Source organism: Pelodiscus sinensis, chromosome 2 (genome assembly GCF_049634645.1).
Source record: "Pelodiscus sinensis isolate JC-2024 chromosome 2, ASM4963464v1, whole genome shotgun sequence".
Lineage (NCBI taxonomy): Eukaryota > Metazoa > Chordata > Testudines > Trionychidae > Pelodiscus > Pelodiscus sinensis.
This window is the reverse complement of record NC_134712.1, coordinates 209,798,134-209,818,432: the sequence shown is the minus strand read 5'-3', so window position 1 is coordinate 209,818,432 and position 20,299 is coordinate 209,798,134. Positions and strand designations below refer to the sequence as shown.

The 20,299-nt window shown below is 42.8% G+C and overlaps 1 protein-coding gene across 1 annotated transcript in view; it reads right to left on the bottom strand.

Annotated features, from left to right (window-relative positions):
* Positions 1 to 20,299, bottom strand: part of COL28A1 (collagen type XXVIII alpha 1 chain) — a 129,296-nt gene that overhangs the window by 27,950 nt on the left and 81,047 nt on the right. The window contains exons 24-27 of the mRNA XM_006114506.4: positions 15,058 to 15,126; positions 13,561 to 13,629; positions 4,420 to 4,488; positions 2,354 to 2,422 (exon numbers count right to left, since the gene is read on the bottom strand). Coding sequence (XP_006114568.2) covers positions 2,354 to 2,422; positions 4,420 to 4,488; positions 13,561 to 13,629; positions 15,058 to 15,126 — 276 coding nt within the window. The remainder of the gene's footprint in view (positions 1 to 2,353; positions 2,423 to 4,419; positions 4,489 to 13,560; positions 13,630 to 15,057; positions 15,127 to 20,299) is intronic.

Here is a 20,299-nt window from a genome sequence, read left to right as displayed (position 1 = left end):
TGGGTTTGGATTTGCAGATTCAATCTGTACACTGAAGATCCCACAATATTTTTTCATAAAACAGGGGTTGACTATTGTGCATCAGTTGCCTTGCTTGTTAAAATGCTTTGTGATAGTGGCACTTTTTTCAATATAACTGCCACCATGGAAACTGGATATTAAAAACTGTAAGTTTTAGTAACCTGTGGATTCCTGAATGTATAGCAAATCCATTACAGCTATAAAGGATCACAAACCTTCCTGTTCCGCTTAATGTTAATATTTTTTGACTGAGCCATCGTGCAAAATTCAGCCAACAATCCCAGGGCTCAGCAAAGCAGCCACAAAGATACATAATGGGAATGTTTACATACAAAGTCCAAAGCAATAATAAACAGATGTCTCTATAATACAGCCCCAAAGAAAGGAAATAATTCGTCTTACTTAAAGCACAGCTTCCACAGCCACAGGGAATGCTGCTATAGCCTCCAATAGTTTTAAGGCCTAATGACAATTTGGCCATGTGAGGGTATATCTACACCGCAGTCCAAAGTGTGATGGCAGCACAAGTAAACCTAGCCACACTAGCTAGCTAAAATTAGCAAAGTAGCCACAGCAGCACACATTTCAGCAAAGGTTGCACAAGTACACTGGGTACATACACTGGTAGCTTGTGCTGAAGCTTTTACTGCTGCATCTACACTGCTGGTTTTAGCCATGTTACCATGGATTTGTTAGACATTCTTTTTGCCTCTGGCTCCAAACTCTCTGAACTAGGACTGAAATTCTTTATCTGTAGAAAAACTAAAACTGGAGCAGGGCTAGCAAACAAAATTTCTGCCGTGGGAAAAACCTGAGTTTTCAAAAAATGTTAGCTATGCAACACTAATACTCTATTAATGCACATAGTTCTTGCATTTCATTTTACTACGTTCCCTGGAGCTTCTCATGTTTGTTATTAATCTCTAGGCCAGAGGTTTTCAAACTGGGGGGCTTCCGTGGACTCTTGGACAAGGTGAGGAGTGGGGGGGATGGCTCTGCACTTCCAAAAGTCTGGGCTCTTGGGTGGAATCAGGGGCAGCCATCCCTCCACACCAGCTGGAACGCAGTCCACACCCTGCTCACCCCTCAGAGTCACACAGAGCATGCTCTGGTAGCAATTTGAAGGATTCAGGGCTCCAGCTGCCACAATAGCAGTGACAGAAGCTGGGAGCCCCATGCCCCTTTGAATCACCAGGCCTCTGGACAATTTCCCCATTTCCATCCCCAGCCCCCACTTAGATGAGGAAGGTGTGGAGGAACATTCAGGGGCACGATGCTCAAGGAATATTTTACTTTTTACAATTATCGTGAAGGCCCTACTCAATTTGTGGTACTGCAGATCCTGAAATATTAGGCTTCCATTGCAATTTTGTCAGCTGGGCAGCTGACAGAGGCCTCAGCAATTTATAGGATTAGGCTCTAGGGCACAGCAGATTTTGTTTTTCACTAAAACTTCCAAGCCACTCTGGAAACTCAGCTATTCTTGTGTCCCCCCCCGTTTTCTGGTTTTAGCTTCAAAACACAGTGATCATCTCCGCGGCCACACAGGACTGAATGTCATTCTCTCTACAACTTGTCAGTAGCAATTCTGAGTCAGGCAGAGCAGTTGCTAGAGAATTCTGAGGGCTTGTCTACACTATTACTTGCTTGGATATAATGTATGCACAATTACGTAATTTCCACCAAGCTAAGTGCTGGTATAAACAGGCCTATGTCAAAACTTTTCCACCAGTGTAGCTACTGCCTCTCGTGGAGTAGAGCGCTGTCTCCTGTTGACATACAGCATCTTCATCCGACACACTAGCGTGGTGCAACTGCAGTGGTGCAGCTGTGCTGAGGTAGTGCTTTTAGTGTAGACTAGCTCTAAAGTCATACCAAGTGTTCTCTGCCATTTTTCCCCCGGTCTGGGTTGTAGCAGTCTTCTTCTTCTTCTTCTTCTTTTTTTTTTTTTTTTTTTTGGTAAAGTGACAGGGAAAAAGAAGTACCGGGACAGCCTGAGACCATTCTAGGTTGTGACTCCCAGCTGAGGTATGGAACTGCACTAGCATAAACCAGGATTAATGCCATGGAGAAGCAGTAAAATCTGAGCTGCAGTCTTAACCCCAATGAAGTTAGAGTTTTCCCATTGACAACAATGGGACCAGGATTCCATCCCAGGTCTCCGTTCCTCCTTTTTTATGGATCAAACATTTTTTGGGGGGTGAGAGGGTAATCCGATTAGATCTTTTCTAGTACATAGAAATATGCTGTTTTACAGTTTTGTCATTAAAAAAAAGAACAAAAAGACCATTTTAAACATAGATCTCTTGCTAAACATATTGAAACTGGTTACCTTGCTTCCTTGTATGCTGTCCCCCTGAGGGCCAGGTGGCCCTGGCAAACCCTTCTGTCCCACAGCTCCCTGTTAAGCATTGTACATCACAGAGAGAAGAATTAGTTTAAGGACTCTCAATCAACACACACTAAGAACAAGCAAAGGTAAGATAAGAAGCATTTTAAAACTCTAAGAACTTCTCTACACTAGCATGCTAACTTGGCACCACTTCAATCAATGCAGTGGTGTCAGTTTAGTGGGTCTGGTGAGGATGGAATAAGTTGAAGGCAGAGTGCTCACCCATCAACTGCAGTACTTCATGTCCACCAGAGGTGGAAGCAAAGTCAACAGGAGAGTGTTTCCTGCTGATGTAGAGCTGTGTCAACCCCACATTAGGTCAATGTAAGCTACTTCACTCAGGAGTGTATGTGATATTTTTTATACCCCTGAGCAACATAACTTGCATCAACTTAAACCACAGTATAGACTAGATCTGGGATTCTGGCCCTGATTTTCCTCTGGTTAACAGTTTACATTGAAGTGATTCTTGAATTCGGTACTTAAACCCAGTACTCACCACAGTAACCAAGGGGATAACTCATCTCAAAGTTTTAAAGAATGAATTGGTCCAGAATGCAGCTGCTTGAGTTTTAACTAATCCTCATTATACAGAGCACATTATGCCAATGCTCAGGCAGCTGCGCTGACTTCTGGTATGTTTCCAGGCACAATTTAAGGTCTTGGTTATGACCTATAAAGCCCTAAATGGGTTGAGTCCGGGGTATGTGAAGAACCGTCTTCTCCCATATGAACCTGCCCGGGGATTGAGGTCATCTGGGGAGGCTCTGCTCAGTGTTCCCCCACTTATGAAGATAAGATTTACATCTATGTGGAACAGGGTCTTCTCAGCTTTTGCTCCCAGGCTGTCGAATTCTCTTCCTCGGATATTCGCGTGACGCCAACGTTAGCATTGTTTCAGTGTCAGGCTAAAGCCACCCTTTTAACTTGTGTTTTTATTGGTGTTTGAGTCTGTGCGTGTGTGTTCCTTCTCTCGAGATGCTTTTAGTCGGTTTTATGCCCTTCTGGGGTCTCGTATTTTAAATTTTGATATATATTTGTATTGTGTTTTAACATTTTTTTGTAAGCCTCCTCGAATATTTCAGATAGAGAGATGGGGTAAAAATATTTAAATTAAATAAATAATTATACCAATGAAGCCAAGCCTTATTTTCCAGTGTGTTGCCCTTTATGTAGTCAGTTATGCCTGCCCAAAGTGGGCATAAAACCTTCTGACAGGGCAGCATTGTACGCTTGCTCTTGTGGAACTGAACACACAAAGGGCAAAGCAGTGGAGACATCAGATTCTCTGTAAGCCCAACTGTAGGCTGTCATGCATATTAGCGTATTGTGTGGCACGTCTCCAGGTACACCTATTGTGCCACATCTGGGGGGGCCTGAGACACATCAAATTGAAAACATAGCAAATGATACCCATGATCTCGTATTCAGTTCATAGTTGGTAGGTGAGGTGTATTTGAGAGCCACAGATTCCCTGCGTCCTTCAGAACTTCCAGGAGCACAGAGGCTGTATGTCTGGTGCCCCACTCTGCAGAGTTACAGCATTACATCCTACCTGCCCTCTTTAGGGTATTGAGAAACCCCAGGGGAGTAGGGAGAGATCAGCCCTTGTCAGGGTGGCCCACAGCCTTGCCGGTCCCCTGGGCCAAGTGGGGGGGGGGGGGCAGCTCCATGCTCATGGAAGGGCCAGGGCATCAGGCAGAATGGGCAGGTTAAGGATAACCAGCCCGCAGTACCAGCTAGAGCAGTGGTCCCCAACCTTTTGGGGCTGCCAGGCGTGCATGTGCGCTTAACTTTAATCACATGAGTAGGCCCACGGAGAAAAATGGGATTCATCACATATATAAGTGGATACAGGATCAGGGTCTTTATTTTTTAGGCATGATTCTGATTTCAGTTGTGCCAGTGCAAATCCAGTAGTTAAAGTTGCTACACCAGTGTAGGAGAGATTAGTGTCAGGATTCAGGCATAAAGATTACAGATCTATAAAATGGGCTTGTACAAACCTTTGGACCAAGTATTCCTATTCCCCTAGGGCCAGAAGGTCCTGGCAATCCCCTTGCTCCAAGCTCTCCCTAAAAAGAAAGACATAATAATTTACCATGTAGTAACTTGTGAGCTGATCTACTTGAGGTAGAGACCATACTTTCATTTAGAACATTAGTATTGTATTTCATGTATTATACATTCCAGAAAAAATCCAGGATGAGACAGTCAGTCAAATTTATACATTGTCTTAAAACATATATAAATCAAAGAATTCTATTAAAGATTAAAAAACCACAATGGGAATACTTATTCATAAAACCTAACAGGGAATGGAGTCAGAAGTATTATATGCCAAAACACAGTCATGTGAGTCATCTTTGTCAGCATACATCTTTGTCATCCCCCCTGAGCTCAATGGAATTTATCACATGCATAAGTGGGTACAGAGAGCCCTGCAATTCCACGGATATCTGCTTTATATCCGCAGGTATCTACATGCACAAATGTGAATGCAGATATCTGCAGCTCATTTTTGAGGACATGGATGAGGATGCAGATGCAATTTTTGTATCTAGAACCCTGCAGATTCTTAGATATCCACTTTATATCTGCAAGTATCCACATCCCAGATGTCAATGCAGATAGCTGCGGCTCATTTTGCAGCTGTGAATGCAAATTTTGTATCTGCACAGGATTCCAGGTACAGGAACTCCTCTGCCCCCTCTCCTCACTAGCCAGAAGTGAGAGAAATGCACTCAAGGGCTATGTTTACACAGCAGTGCTATTTTAGGATACCAGTGGTATCCCAAAATAGCTATTCCATGTCTTTTGAGTGCACTCGTTATTTTGAAATATAACGGGCTCATTATTCTGATGTCTCTGTAAACCTCGTTCCACAAGCAGTAAGGGATGGTTCAGAATAGTGATTTATTTCAAAATAAATACTGCGTAAACATAAAATTTGACAGTGCCAAATTTTGAAATAACCTATTTTGAAATTGACTCGAAATAAGTACACAGTTTGTGTAGCTCAAATTGCGTAGCTTATTTCGAGCATGGGTGCAGTGTAGACACACCCAAGCTAGGTACTTTCCCCTCGCTCCTTGGTAGTCAGGAAAACGGGAAGAGCAAGCATCAGAGTATGCACAGTTGCAGCCCCTCACTACCCTCCTGCAAAGGTGCCTTTGCATCTGTCAGCTGTTCAGAGCCTTAACTAAAATTTCTTGGTCTCAATTCAGTTCCTGACAAAGGTAGACATTACCAACATCATCATTACAGCTGGTCATGATTTGCTGTTTGGTTTGTTACATAGAAATGAATAGACTTGAAGAATACTTTTACCACCTTTTCACTTTCTACTGGGAAACTCTGCAGGACAGACTGGAAACACACTGGTGGGCATTTATACCCTTATATAGCCAGTGATGTACCTATTCTGAAACTAAAGGTGAATTATACACATCCTCTTTTCTTTTTGCAAGGAATCCTTTTTACTGATGGATATTGTAAATGTTCTTCATTAGTCTGTTTCTGAATCACAAAGATATATTTATCCTGAGAGCAACAGTACTTCTTTGTAGTTCTTACTACCTTATAAGAGAAGGAAAGGTAAGTGTTTGCAAGGTTTTATTTAGCAGTTAGGAATTCTGAGTCTTATTTTAGCTGTCTTTTCAGCATAAGACATCATTGTAAAAATGACAAAATAGCTAAGGGTTCGTCTACACTGCAATGCTATTTTGGGATACCGGAGTATCCCGAAATAGCTATTCCGTGACTTCACAGCAAGCCTGTTATTTTGAGCTTGCTATTCTGATGCCCCCGTAAACCTCATTCTATGAGAAGTAAGGGACATCTCGGAATAGTGCTTTATTTTGAAATTTGGTGCTGTGTAGACAGTGCCAAATAATGAAATAATCTATTTTGAAATAGCATCGAAATAAGATGCACAATTTGCGTAGCTCAAATTGTGTATCTTATTTCGAGTTACGGTGCTGTGTAGACGCACCCTAACAGATTAGCAGATCATCACTGGAAAATGCAATGCTGGTTTGAAAAAAAAAAGATTTTGTAGAAAGGGAGTGCTCATATGGAGTGAATAACTGAAACAAAAAATTATGAATTAAGTTGTATAAAAAATTTTGTTTTAAAACTTATAATCTGAATGTAACTCTGCATGCATGCACAAAAGCAAGGGAATGAAAGAAAGACACTGTACTTTTAGAGGAACTAAAAACCTGTGATAGTTCTATGGAGTTCACAGACAAAGTTCAGTTAGAACCTGTTAGAACATTTCAGTCTACATGTGCTTACTTAAATTTTGTTTTTTTGAATCTTGACCTGACCTGTAGAGGGAGCATCTGCATTAGGATAACCAGAAGACAATGCAGATTCACAAAGGATGATTATCATCATCATTAGAGGTGCCATGTGGGAGGCAATTGGTAGGTGACACACAATATAGTGCATTTTTAACATGAATATGTTTAGCTCTAGAATGAACACTACTCCTTTTCCACTGAAAAACTTTGAAGTCGCATTGTACTGGTGGGAGGAGTGAAAGGATAGGTTTATTTTTGTTTAAATGATATAAACAAGGAAATGTACAGGTAAAGATGCCTAACATATAGGCAGAGAGAATGACCACAGCGCTCCCCAGGTTATGTCTGGACTGCAGGCTCCTTTCAGAAGAAGCTTTTCTGGAAGAGGGCTTCCGAAAAAACTGCTTCCAAAAGAGCATATTCACACTGCGAAAGTGCATGGACACTGAATGGACGCTATCTTGCACTTAAACTGTGATTACTATGACTGAGTGGCTACCAGGGCACCTGGCTTTTTACTCTTTACTCTTCTTCTGAAAGAACTCCCTCTTCCCCATCCACACATACCTTTTCCCGAAAGAGCTCTTTTGGTAAAAGGCTTCTTCCTCGTAGAAAGAGGATTACCAATGCTGGAAAAAAAACCTCTGGTCTTTCAATGTTTTTTCAAAAGAACGCAATTGCAGTGTGCACGTAACTCAAGGGTTTTTTTGGAAAAACTACCGTTTTTCTGAAAAAAACTCTGTAGTGTAGACATACTCCCAGAGAAAAAGCATCATAGGTGAATGTGCTATGCAACAGTATAGTTTACATTGCTACTGAAGATTTGGCAAAAATAAGTTCTATATCCTCTACAATTCCTTAATGGACAATATGCCTTTCAGGTGATGTCAGAAGCTCCTGTTTAGCCTCCCTTGCTTTCTTGCATTTTTCTAACAGAAACTCAGTTTCCTTTAAGGGACTGATCCAAGCTCTTTGAAGTCAGTGGAAAGATTCACTTGCTAATTTTCACATTTAGAATTTGGAACAGATTTAGTACTCTATTCACTGTGAGCTATGTCTTTAATTCATTTTTTTTTTCAATTCCAAACAAATGATTATTTAACAAACAAGAAGCTGATTAAGTTTTTAATGCATCTATCCTCCTCCTGTAATAGAAAAAAACTTAATATATATATATTCATTCATATATATATGTTAATATACTTTGTAAAGATGACAACTACCCTTCAGAAAACATCTGAAATTTCATCATGCACATTCTCCCTCTATTGACTAAATAATGTTGTCCAGAAATGATTACATTAGTGACTATAGCTGTCATACACTCATGGCTGTTCTATAATGATGGTTATTAATTTCTCCCCTATTCCCTTTTAAAAACAAACACATTTCTTAGAAATAGTCAGAGTTGTAAAGCCCTTTCTTACATTTGATAAGTGCAATGGATTTGTTTTCCATGCTAGTAGCAGATGAGATTCCCTGGGATATATACATGATTGTGTGATATGTAATATGTTGCAAAACGTCACTTAGCAACTTCACCTGTGTTTTTTCTTCTTTTTAACAAAGTTTCCTTGTGGGAAGAGGTTGTGGGGATTCAATAATATTGTCATGAAAATGAAATAAGCAGAGACTGCATAGGAGGGAAACAGCCTGTCTCCTCTCTTCTGGACTTATTTCTGAGATGCAGAAGCCAAGGTCTTGACAGCATTCTTCCTGCAACTGGTTCTGGCTTTGTCATTCATACACTAGGGAGGTGGTTTTGGCATTTCCTTTGTTATTTAGTGAGTATGGTGGTTTGGCTTTTTCTAATGTTGTGTTGTCTAGGATATTGATTTGTTTAACCATTCCTTTAGTTGGCCATAGTACATTTATATCCACTTGTGATTAAGTACCAGCTTCCTGTGCCCATGCTGTCTATGCTATAGAAAATGTGGTGCTCTTTATACTGAATGCATTCCACATGTTTCAGCTTTGTTTTCATGTGAATCAGGCCTCTGTTATACAAAATTCCTGTTCTGTAGTGTGCACATATGTAAGCCATCTTTGAAAGCAGGGAGAACAGAACTGCAATTCAGATGTATGGAACATTATTATTTAATGGTACTCAGTGGAATTTCAGATTGACAAGCGTGTACGTTTATGACTGAGTCTCTTTTGTTAAGCAAATGTACTTTTATAATAAGTAGAGATTAGTGTACTGTTTGTATTCACTTTGGGAGAGGGGTAGGAGGGAAGGGATGAAGTGGAAGGTCCATTATGCAAAGTTTTATTTCCAGTCTGACAGTTTATAAAAATTATTACAGGCAGTCCCCGGGTTACATACAAGATAGGGACTGTAGGTTTGTTCTTAAGTTGAATCTGTATGTAAGTCGGAACTGGCGTCCAGATTCAGCCGCTGCTGAAACTGACCGCCAGTTCTGACTTACATACAGATTCAACTTAAGAACCCCAGGCGTCCCCAAGTCAGCTGCTGCTGAAACTGATCAGTGGCTGATTCCAGGAAGCCTGGGGCTGAGCAACTCTGCCTCGGGCTTCCTGTAGTCAGCGCTGGTCAGTTTCAACAGCGGCTGACTTGGGGACGCCTGGGGCAGAGCAGCTGGGGTGCTGCTGGGTTGCTCCAGTAGCACCGCTCCTCGGCGGTGCTACTGGACCAACCCAGCAGCACCCCAGCTGCTCTGCCCCAGGCGTCCTGATTCAGCCACTGCTGAAACTGACCAGCAGCGGCTGAATCAGGACGCCTGGGGCAGAGCAGCTGGGGTGCTGCCGGGTTGGTCCAGTAGTGCCCAGAGCGGCGCTGCAGGACCAATCGGCAGCGCCCCAGCTGCTCTGCTCCAGGGTCCAAAACGAAAGCCTGGTCTGCTGGGGGGGGGCACACTAGCCACGCCCCCCCGCCCCCCCAGCAGACCAGGGACACGGGGAGCAGAGCCGCAGCGGCAGCGGGGTGCCGCGCCTCTGAGGCTTTGCTCTGGCAAAGCCTCAGAGGCGCGGGACCCCCCCCCCCAAGGCTGCGGCTTCAGTCCCGGTGCCTGTGGTCTGCTGGGGACGGTCCCCAGCAGACCACAGGCACCGGGACTGAAGCGGCAGCAGCGGCGGTTCCCCGCACTTCTGAGGCTTTGCTCTGGCTCTGGAAAAAGCCAGGCGCCCTGGTAGCCACTCAGTCCATAATAATCACAGTTTAAGTGCAAGATAGCGTCCATTCAGTGTCCATGCACTTTGGCAGCGGGAACCCGCCCGCTGCTGCTGCTTCAGTCCTGGTGCCTGTGGTCTGCTGGGGACGGTCCCCAGCATACCACAGGCATGGGACTGAAGCGGCAGCAGTGGCAGGTTCCCACGCTTCTGAGGCTTTGCTCTGGCAAAGCCTCAGAAGCGCGGGAACCCGCCCGGTGCCCCTGGTCCGCTGGAGACGGTCTCCAGCAGACCAGGGGCACCGGAGCAGCTTACGAACAGGGCTTTCTCGCCCCGGAGATCGCAGGTAGCAATCCGCTACCTCGACCTCCGGGGCGAGAAAGCCCCATTCGTAAGTGCGGATCCGACATAAGTCGGATCCGCGTAAGTCGGGGACTGCCTGTACTAAGTCTCCAGTTTATGGACTTGTGGGGGGGGAGAGGGAGATTCTGGTATTTCAGATGTCTCCTGCCACCCCTTCTAAAACCTACCTAAGGCTCAGAATTCCTACACGTGTACATATAGAAGAGAGAAAAAAGATCTGATCCTTTGGTCAATCACTCTCACTCTTTCTCTCTTCTGACCATCTTTCTCAAATCAAATGTATTATATATGTACTGTACAAAGCTTACAGATGTATTATCAGGATATTAGCCTTTTTTGAAACAATGGTCTCAAACTGCAACACTTACAAGCATTCTCTTTGCAGAATCAACATTTGATTAGGAAAAACCTTCAGTTTAATTAAATATTTCATTTTGATTCTCGTAAGTTGCATAATCACCTAATTGGGTCATGAAGCAGAAGCTATTTAAAAAAAAACAATGTAAATGAGTTAAGGATATTTTACTAAAAATTGTTTCTAAATGTTTATCCAGGCTAAATAGAACAGACATTTTTGGATTTCTAGTTTTGACATGGAGCATGTGATATGTTAAGGACCAATACTATTCCTGTGCAACTTGGTAAAAGTTTTGCTCCTAGCATTCATGTGACCAGGATTTGGCCCTAAACAAATTGTTTGAAATGCAAAGAGCTACTCCTTTAAGGTTCTTTGATATACAGCTTGCTTGGACCAAGGATCCTACATTCTGTATTCCATTGCTATTGAATTCCATTATACATTCTAGCCACAATCAGATTAGGGGTGAAAAATCCCATGTAATTGGCTAAAGAGTTAAACATTGTTTAACTGGTTAACCAAATAAAGTGGAGCAAGTGGAGAGGGGACTACTAGCTGGAATGTTCCCCCACAACCCACCGCTGAACTAGAACATCCTACTCCCCACCCCCACTGTGAGCAGGGGCTGCTCCAGAGTACTGATCATGCACGGAAAAGGTACAACATACAAGTTTCCTACTGCAAATGTGCTTCAGTTCTGCCTGGAATGAGAGGGGGTGGTTACATCTCCCCTTCAGTCCTTGGCCATGAGGATGAGATTGCTAGTTGGAGTCAGTGGTGATTGAGTTTTTTATGAAAAAGTATCAAACCATTTCCAGTTGATGATTTTTGGTTTCCATACATCTGGGCCAGATTTTAATGGGTTGCCTGCAAGTGAAAGACAATCTCCACCCACAATGTTTCAGTGGTTCTCAAACTTTTGTACTGGTGACTCCTTTCACATAGCAAGCCTCTGAGTGTTACTCCACTTACAAATTAACCCCTCCCCTCCCTGACACACATAATAAACTTACAACCCTCTGAGTGATCCAGACCCACAGTTTGAGAATGGCTGTTGTAGCTTGATAGCTTAAACTAAATATGTTATGAGATTCAACACTGTGAAAGTGTAAAATATTTGGAAAAGCTTAGGATATTTGGAAAAGTTTGTCTTAAAATACCAGTTGTCTCTCTTGTCTCCTAAAAAAATCTAGAAATGAAGGGAAACCATGTGCTCTCATTTCTATGACTCCCAGGAACGAATAGTGAATATAGAGAATATAGAATTAGTGAATATAGAATTAATGAGATTTTTAGAAATTTTTAAGTGGATTTAGCTGCATATTAAGAAAACATTTCAAAGATTCTCAGTGGCTGAAAGGCATTGCACCTGGTAGAAACTAAATATGATACATGATTAGAAGCGTAGAGTTGAAATGCTTCCAATTTGTTTTCATAATATGTGTCACCTAATTTATTTTAATGGTCAAGGCCGTTTGATAGCTGGACCACAGAGATGCAGTGCAACTGCTACACTTAAAAACAAATCTGGAGGAAAGAGAATGAAGAGAAACTGCTGTATAGTTTCCCATGGGCCAGTGTTTAATTATTTGCAGGTTTCAAATAGGAAATAGATGACAGGAGGGAGAAAGTTGATGGGAGTGGAGAGAAACAAAATAAATATGGCACCCCCCATATGGCGCATGATTTCCCCAAATCTGAGAGTTTCATCCCTTCTCTTCAAACATTTGCATATTCTTGTCAAAAATGTAAGTAAGCTTCGCATCAGTACAAGATACGTTGTGTATTTTCTGGAACAGGCAATGCATGTGATTCTCTGCAGAGACATAGTCACTAGACAGCTTTCTGCCTGCATGAGCTTCTGCAGCTAAATCTGCATTCTAACTGAAAATTCCAACACTCAGATGTGATGCCCTGTAGATTTATGACAATTCTCTGTGGGGCTTGGGTATAAAAAACAAGGCAGGGCTTTCACTGTGCCTGAGATGTTACAATCAACATCTGACAGTGATGTAGCCATGTAGCTAAAATGTAGCTTTATGTAATGTAATATGCTTCAGTGTACCTTACCAGCCATCCTTTCTGACTAGCAGAAAGGAACAGCCTAGTGTGTTGGTAAAGGCGTACCAGACAGAATTTTGTGTGTGAAGCTGATTCAGGGCAGAAATAGATTTTTAAGGTTTTTGTTTTAAGTTTTAAAATTAGTATTGTAAAATAAGTAAAAGGGTATAATGGTTGTTTTGCTTAAATTGTAATTTAATGTTCCTGCTTAAATATTCATATTGTGTCTGTGTAATAAATCAATTCTGTTTCATGTGTGTGAATGAGAAATGTGTGTTAGAAGATAAGTGTTAAGGCCATCACTGAACCAAATGTTTTAGGGAGAGCCAAATACAGACGTAAAAGCACCAGAAGATTTCTATATACCACTATTGAGATGCAGATAAAGGGAAAATTGACAACTCTAAAAGATAAGGCAAGCACCTATCAATTGGAACAAGATAGCTGGAATATAAGTAGAACAACTTAAAAAAATAAGTACTTGTCAAACTGCAATTAACTATAGCATGACAGTGCAAAATTTACAGATTCCAATGGAAAAAAAATACTATTAAGAAAAGCTGCTTTGCCATAATTTTTGGGTCCCGTCCTGCTAACACTGGAGCATCGGTGAACCCTACTCCTATCTGTAATCAATTTGGTTGGCCACCAGAGAAACACAAACTGGTAAATATAACATCATTTGGTGGGACTGTGTGTGTGTGTGTGTGTGTGTGTGCGCACGCGCGCACACGCTAGCTGCTTTACTATTGTATTCTTAATAAAAGCAGCATATTGCCTTTCCCTCTATAAAGAGCCTGTGTGCTTATAAACATAACAGTGACACAAAGCACCATTTCATCATATGTGTCATGCATCTCAGGTTTGCTGGACTCATACTTTGAAGATAGCTGGTATTTTTATTGTATGCATTACTATTGTGCTGGTACCTTTTGTCCAGGATCTCCGAAGCCTTTAGGGCCTCTTGGTCCTGGGGAGCCTGGCAGTCCTGGAGGTCCCTAGCATAACACCAGAGAAATAAAGTGAGTAGTTTCCCAAACCATAAGACACAAAGAATGGAGTTTTATCCCTAGCTCCAAATTGCTACTTTTTTGCTGTTGGATATTTTTGTCTGAATCTTAATTTACTTGTACTGAAGAGTTTCCCTTAAAAACCTTGATAGTAGACTCAACCCTCACAAAATCCCAAGAAGGGCAAGGGTATGACTCTTGGTGTCAAAAACAGCTGAGAAATCCAAGAGTATGGGCTATAGTACAGGCCTTGCTATTTGGCCAAGCTGAGGTTGTTAGAGATGTTGGTGCAGTTTGAGTTGCATGAAGGGGCTCCATGGTGAAGGAGAGGAATGGTTATAAATGGTGTGATTGATACATTTAAAGGTGACTAGGGAAAGGGAGATGGAGTGAGGTAACTGGAGAGGTGGTTGTGGAGAGGAGAAGGGGTGAGAGTGAGTTTTTAGGTGTGGAAAGATATAGTTTAATTGAACTATGAGAGGATGAATATGAGTGTGGAAAGGATGAGCAGGGAAAGTCATGAGTAGGGCTCCATGTCTGTCATGCAGGTTGTGCAAATCAAGATACTGGGACTTAGTGACTCCATAACTCCTGCATGGTCCAGTGTGGCTGACCCCAGTCAAATGGTTCAGGGGCCACAGCCACACCTGTGACATCTCCCAGCAGCAGGCTCAGGATGGCTAGAGCTCCAATAGCCCCAAGCTGGTGGGCCAAAAGATTTCCAGAGCTCATGGGCAAGGTGTGTGTGTGTGTGTGTGTGTGTGTGTGTGTGTGTGTGTGTGAGAGAGAGAGAGAGAGAGAGAGAGAGAGAGAGAGAGAGAGGAGGGGCTGGCTCTGTACCTCAGGTGGAAGGGGTATGACTGGAGGCAGCCAACCCTCAGTGCTGCCTGCAGCACACCACATCCCTCCCACCCCCTCCCCCCCCACACTCCAATCTGCCCTCAAAGGCACCTGGAGCATGCCATGCAGTGCTCCAAAGGCAATTTAAAAGCCCAGGGCTCCCCAGCCACTGCTGCTTCCCAGGGCACTGCCCCCTTTTCCCCTTCTCATTGTCAGACCTGCCCCCTGGCAGTGGTCTCCAAGCAGCTGGCTGGAGCAGCCACAGTCCACTGCCTCAACTGCAATCCCAGGGTGGCCACTATTCTCCCCGGGGTAATTATTTGCAGGATTATGACAGGGAAGTGGGTTTTTTTAAATAAACGAAGGAGCTGAGAAATTAGAAGTCTTCAAGTGTAAACAAAATGCTCCTGTTACTTCAGATGACAGAGAAACCTTATTGGGCACTTCAAGGCAGCAAACTCACTGTAACTCATAACCACATAGCTATTGTTAAACATGAAATTATTCATGTTATGTGGCACACCAACAAGTACAGTATCTAATTACCAGGAAGACGTTACATAGAACAACACATACTGGTGCACCTGGATAGCCATCTCCCTTTGGTCCAGGTAGCCCGGGTAGTCCTGTTGGTCCTGGGTTACCCTGAATACAAAAAACAAATTAGCAATCAAATGTGCATAACACTGACATACGATCTGCTGACAAATATATATTATATGAAGACTTTTGTATGTGTGTGTTTGGGAGACAATAGACCACAGTGTTGCCAGCTCTTGTGATTTAATTGTAAGTCTCATAATACTTGTGGAGTTTGGTTGGTTGGTTGTTTTCTACAGCCTCTGCTTCTGGAATTGGAAAATTCCTGGAAAACTCAGGATGTTTTTTCTTTTTTTTCCCCAAGTATTTTCCTAGACAAGGTTGTTTTGCAGAGAAGAGCTTGAAAACATGAAGTGAGTGCACCCTAAAGCCTCAGCAACCAGGAGGCCAACCACATTTTTGTAAACCTCATGATGGTCTTATTACTCTCATGACTACTTGGAGCTTGACTCACAATGTTCTAGTGCTGGAGGCTGACAGTACTAAGAACATGACATGCCAGCCTCAACTTCTTCGTTTATGTTGTATGGTCTGATTTTTTTTTAAGGAAAATCAGCCTCCAGGTTGAACAGTTCTCCAGAGCCAGACAATTTTTTGTGGGGAAGAGAAAGAAAGAGATTTCTGTACAATCTTTGATTCAGGGGGACAATGCACTGAACCAGGAGACCAAGAGTTCTTAGCTCACATCTTCTACTGCTTACATTTCTGTGTATTTCAAAAGCCTTATTGATGAGTAATGCCCCAAGCTAGGAATATAATTCTCTCTCCTTGCCCACTGCCATTTTACAAGTACTTTTATTGAATTTGCACTAGATCACTCCTTGCTGACCTGAAGAAAGAACCCAAGTTTCCTTCATGCAGTCACACTGTCCTTCAGAATAAATGACAAAATCAATATACTTAGCCATCCTGTCCATAACTACTAGACCTCAAGTCCTGTTTGTGCTTTTCCAGGCTAGTAGATTTTGTGTGCTCCAACTCCGTGGAGGGCAATGGGGAGAGGGGAGGTGTGGCGCGCCAATGTGGGCTCCCCACTGCTGAGGCTGGATCCAAGCAAGGTGGGGGCTGCATCCAGCCCCCAGGTCTTAGGTTCTCCACCCTTCCTGTAAAGCATAGGTGCTGGAACTAGGTGTGCTGGGGAAGCTGACACCCCCCACCCTCATGGCTTGAGTCAGCTTCCATTATACTCAGGCTTTACAGTTTTGTTCAGTGATTCTTGGCACCTCAATATACAGCTTGTCCCAGCACCCCTGCTGCAAAGTGTGCTATTTCCCCCTTTTGTTCACTGGGCATAACAAACTTTAACACCAGGGTAGAAGTGTGTGCAGAAAATCTGGAGCTTCAAATTCTGTTGCTAATCCTTGGGCTATGTAGGATTGTTGTAAGAGGGAGTTTCTGTTTTTCAAATTTTCTTTCTAACTTGGCTTATTTAATTAACATATTTAGAAAAGATCCCTAAAAACAAGGTATAGTTTTAAAATGTTGTAAACTGTGAAACACAGCATGATAAGCAACAAAGCACAGCTGCTATCCACTTTGGACACTTGCCATATTTCAATTCCTTCTGTCACACCAGGGCACATTTTAAGATTGAGATTTATGTTGATATGAAGAGTAGAAACTTTCTCTAAATAAATAACATGTTCACAAGCAGTAGAAAAGATTATGTAAATTGGAAAGATCACCTCTGACAGAGACAGATGAGCAGTGTTGAGATGAAGTGAAAAGAGAATGACTCTACTCTAGATATGGCTTATGGTAAAGGAGTCTAGCAGTAGCCAAAGCTGGTTATAATGAAAACTGAAGTTTGGGAAGGTACAGCTAAAAAGGAATTGATCAAGTAGGGCCATACAGGAAGGAGTTTTGTATTTTACACAGTGACAGATCTGAGCTAGCCAGTGACAAAACAGAACAAGATCTGGTAATTTGGGGTAAAAGGGAATATGGAAAAGGAGAAGCTTTAGCTTTAGAAGTTCCTACTTAGACTGGTAAGTTTAAGTGAGGTCCACTGAAGTGAAAGGGTTTTGAGTAATAATTCTGTACCTTACTATGTCTAAAACATTATTTTGGACTTAATGTCTGTATACAGATACAAATAAAATAATCTACATTTCTTGAATAATTTATAGAAAGACCACATTTCCAGAACACCAAGGATATGCATGTACTGGCTCAATACTATTGCTGGGTTTTTAGAGGCTTGATGCAATCACAAAGTAATAACCTGCAAAGACTGTGGAAGACACTTATCATGATTTTCATCTACAGAAGTCTAATAACAGATTTTAAAACAGCCCTGATTCATTATTTTAAGTTAAACTACTGTAAAGGAATAATGATGGAAGTCCAAACTTTCATTTTTCCTCAGAGAATGTGTCTCCTTAGCTCTTCATACTTGTACAAAATAAAGTCAACCTATTTTTTATTCTTTTTAAGAAAAAGGAAATCATAAATTATAAATTCTTGTTCTCTATTTTTATTTCAAATTCCAGTGCTGTGTAAAACTGCCAAACAGATGTTTCCATTTAACCTTAGCAGACCAGTACAAACATGTTAACATGTTCTCTTCTGTAAAAGCTGGTGATTTTGCTAAACAACCACACTGTTGAAGCCACTGCCCAAAGTCTGCCCCTCCATGCCCTCAGTTTGTCCCCTCTACCAGGTGCCTCCCTCACCAAAATCTGAAATGGCACCCCGGCAGGAGCTCCCTGTAGATCTCCAGAAAGGGCTGGAAAAAAATTGCACGGTAAGATTCCTTGTGGGCCCAGGGGTGTGGAGATAGAGCACCATGCAAACAGATGAAGATTTGGAATTTTGTTTGTCCCAGAAAAGGAGGTCTTTGGGGATTGGGCCTGAGAATTAAGCTGCAATATCATGAAAAGAACAGCTGCGACTCTATCCACAAGTATTACCATGAAGAGAAGGTAAGCCTCTGCTGTACCTTAATATACCCCAATGTAATTGTGCCAGTTATGCAAACTTGCTTGAGAACACACAAACACAGGAGCTCGATTTCGGCCACTCTCTGAAACTGCCCATATGTCTCTGATGCTTTACAGCTAAATTGTGCATAATGTAGTCTGAAATAAAAACCTCATTTTGCAACATGGCTGAAAATCAAACTAGTTAAACTTCAAAAAAAATGTTAAGCCGTTCAATGTATTTGATTCTTCTCCTCAGAGTGACCCCCAGATGTGGGGCCCAGAGCTACAACCCCTGCCACTGGCCAGACCCTTCCTGCCTCTGATTGGCCCCCTTTTTTGAAGCCCCCTTCTCTAGCAATGTTAGCCAGGAGGTTACCATTGCTTGGGGAGATAGCAGGGAGCGCCCTCCCACTTCCCTCCTCCTCTCCCCCACCCTGCACTCACCACAGGTAAGCCTATTTTCAGTTGTTTAGAACTTTGCCACACTACAACCATTTGGGCAGAATATTTTTCATGCTGGATGTCTGCCACAGGCTGAATTATTCTGGAGAAATTTCATCCTAAAAAGTTCAACTGTGTCTGACAGCAAGACTAGAGGAAAATAACTTGTTTTGACCATGTTGAAAGATGCTGGAGATCTCTTTTTTGAGATGCTCTAGCACCCTCCAGCTGTTGGAGCTGAGATTTGAATCCTGGTAGGTTGCCTCAATGTCAAGGACATGTTCTTCCATCTCCAAGGAAATGTGCCAACATTTGGCCAAGTTACAAATCTTTGGAAATTGTGAATATTCAGAAGATACTTCTTAAATTTAACTGCTAAAGATTGTCTGCTCTGAGCATACTCCTATCTGAGGCTCACCAGGACTTCCTTCACAACTGATGCTCTAGGCCAGTGTTTCTTAAACTTTTCAAGACTGCAGAACACCAAACAATCAATTTTTTTATGTGGAACACCGGGGAAAAGTTATTAACAAAAAAACCCCCAAAAACAAAACAACAACAACAAAAGCGCGTGTATCCCAACTGAGCTTCCATCTCCACTAGGAAAAAAAAGTTAAAAGAGGGCACAATATACCTTTGACTTTCTCACAGCACACAGGTGTACCACAGCACACAGTTTAAGAAACACTGTGCTAGGCTGCTGCAGGGGTGTTGGATCCTGGTGCAGGCAGTTTGTCTCATCTGCTACCAGTGACTAGTGGAGGAAGAAGCTGCCTGATGTGAATGTAGAAAGGGCAAGGGCTAGGACTTTGTTGGATACTACAATGGCAAGTGCCATGAGGAATTTAATCATTCTCTCACCAGAACAGGGTATGTATAGTGTGTAGTAAATAAAGTCCACAGACACACTGAATCAGAAGAAAACAAAATATTGAATAGCTGCTAACTAGGGGTATGTCTGCATAACCAAAAAAAAATGTCCAAAACCCCACGGCAACAAAAGTGAGCCCAGGTCTACAGACCGAGGCTGCACTATGGCACTGAAATAACCATGCAGCCACCCTAGCTCAGGCAGGAATTCAGGTTTGGAAGCACTATTCTGCTCCTCCCTGCCTTCACAGCCCAAGCCCCAGCTTGAGCCAGAACTTCCACATGGCTATTTTTAGCACCATAGAGGGAGCCCCGAGAGCCTAGGTCTGTAGACCTGGCATCTGAGACTTGCTCCTGCATTTCTTTTTTCAATGAAGATATACTCTAAGGCCTTGTCTATACTATAGAGTTTTGTCTATGCAAAATATGCCAACATACAACCATCGCTTTAATCAAACTGCTGTTGCATGTGTAGTCCCCTTACGAAAGGTGCCCCTGACTTTTTCTGGGAGGATCCGGTGTGCTGCAATTTAGCCGTAGAGACTACAACTCCCATTAGCCCTTGGGGAAACCAGGGAAAGAGGGCTTGTCCGGACATGTTGAGAGAGGGGCTTGGCAGTTAGGGGCGCTCCATTTTGGGAGAGAGGAGCCAGCTGCTGTGGAGGAGCCTTATCCTGTTCAGGAGCTGTTGTGTTGCAGCTACAGCCTGGAACTGAGAGCCTGTGGGGCTTGGATCTAGCAGGCTGCTTCAAGGGCTGCTGATTGCCCTAGAGGGGAGAGACTTTGGCTGTGAAGGGCTACTCAAACCAGCACACTGGAGGAGGCTGTTAGTAAATGGGCTCTTTGGGAACGTGCTGCCTGGGACAGGCCACAGAGATATAGACTAACTCTGGATCCAAAGAGAGGCAGAGTGTCCAACCCTGGGAATCAGAACTGCTGGCATTTGGTGGAGCCTGCTCCAGTGGCAGAAGGAGTTTGTAGCT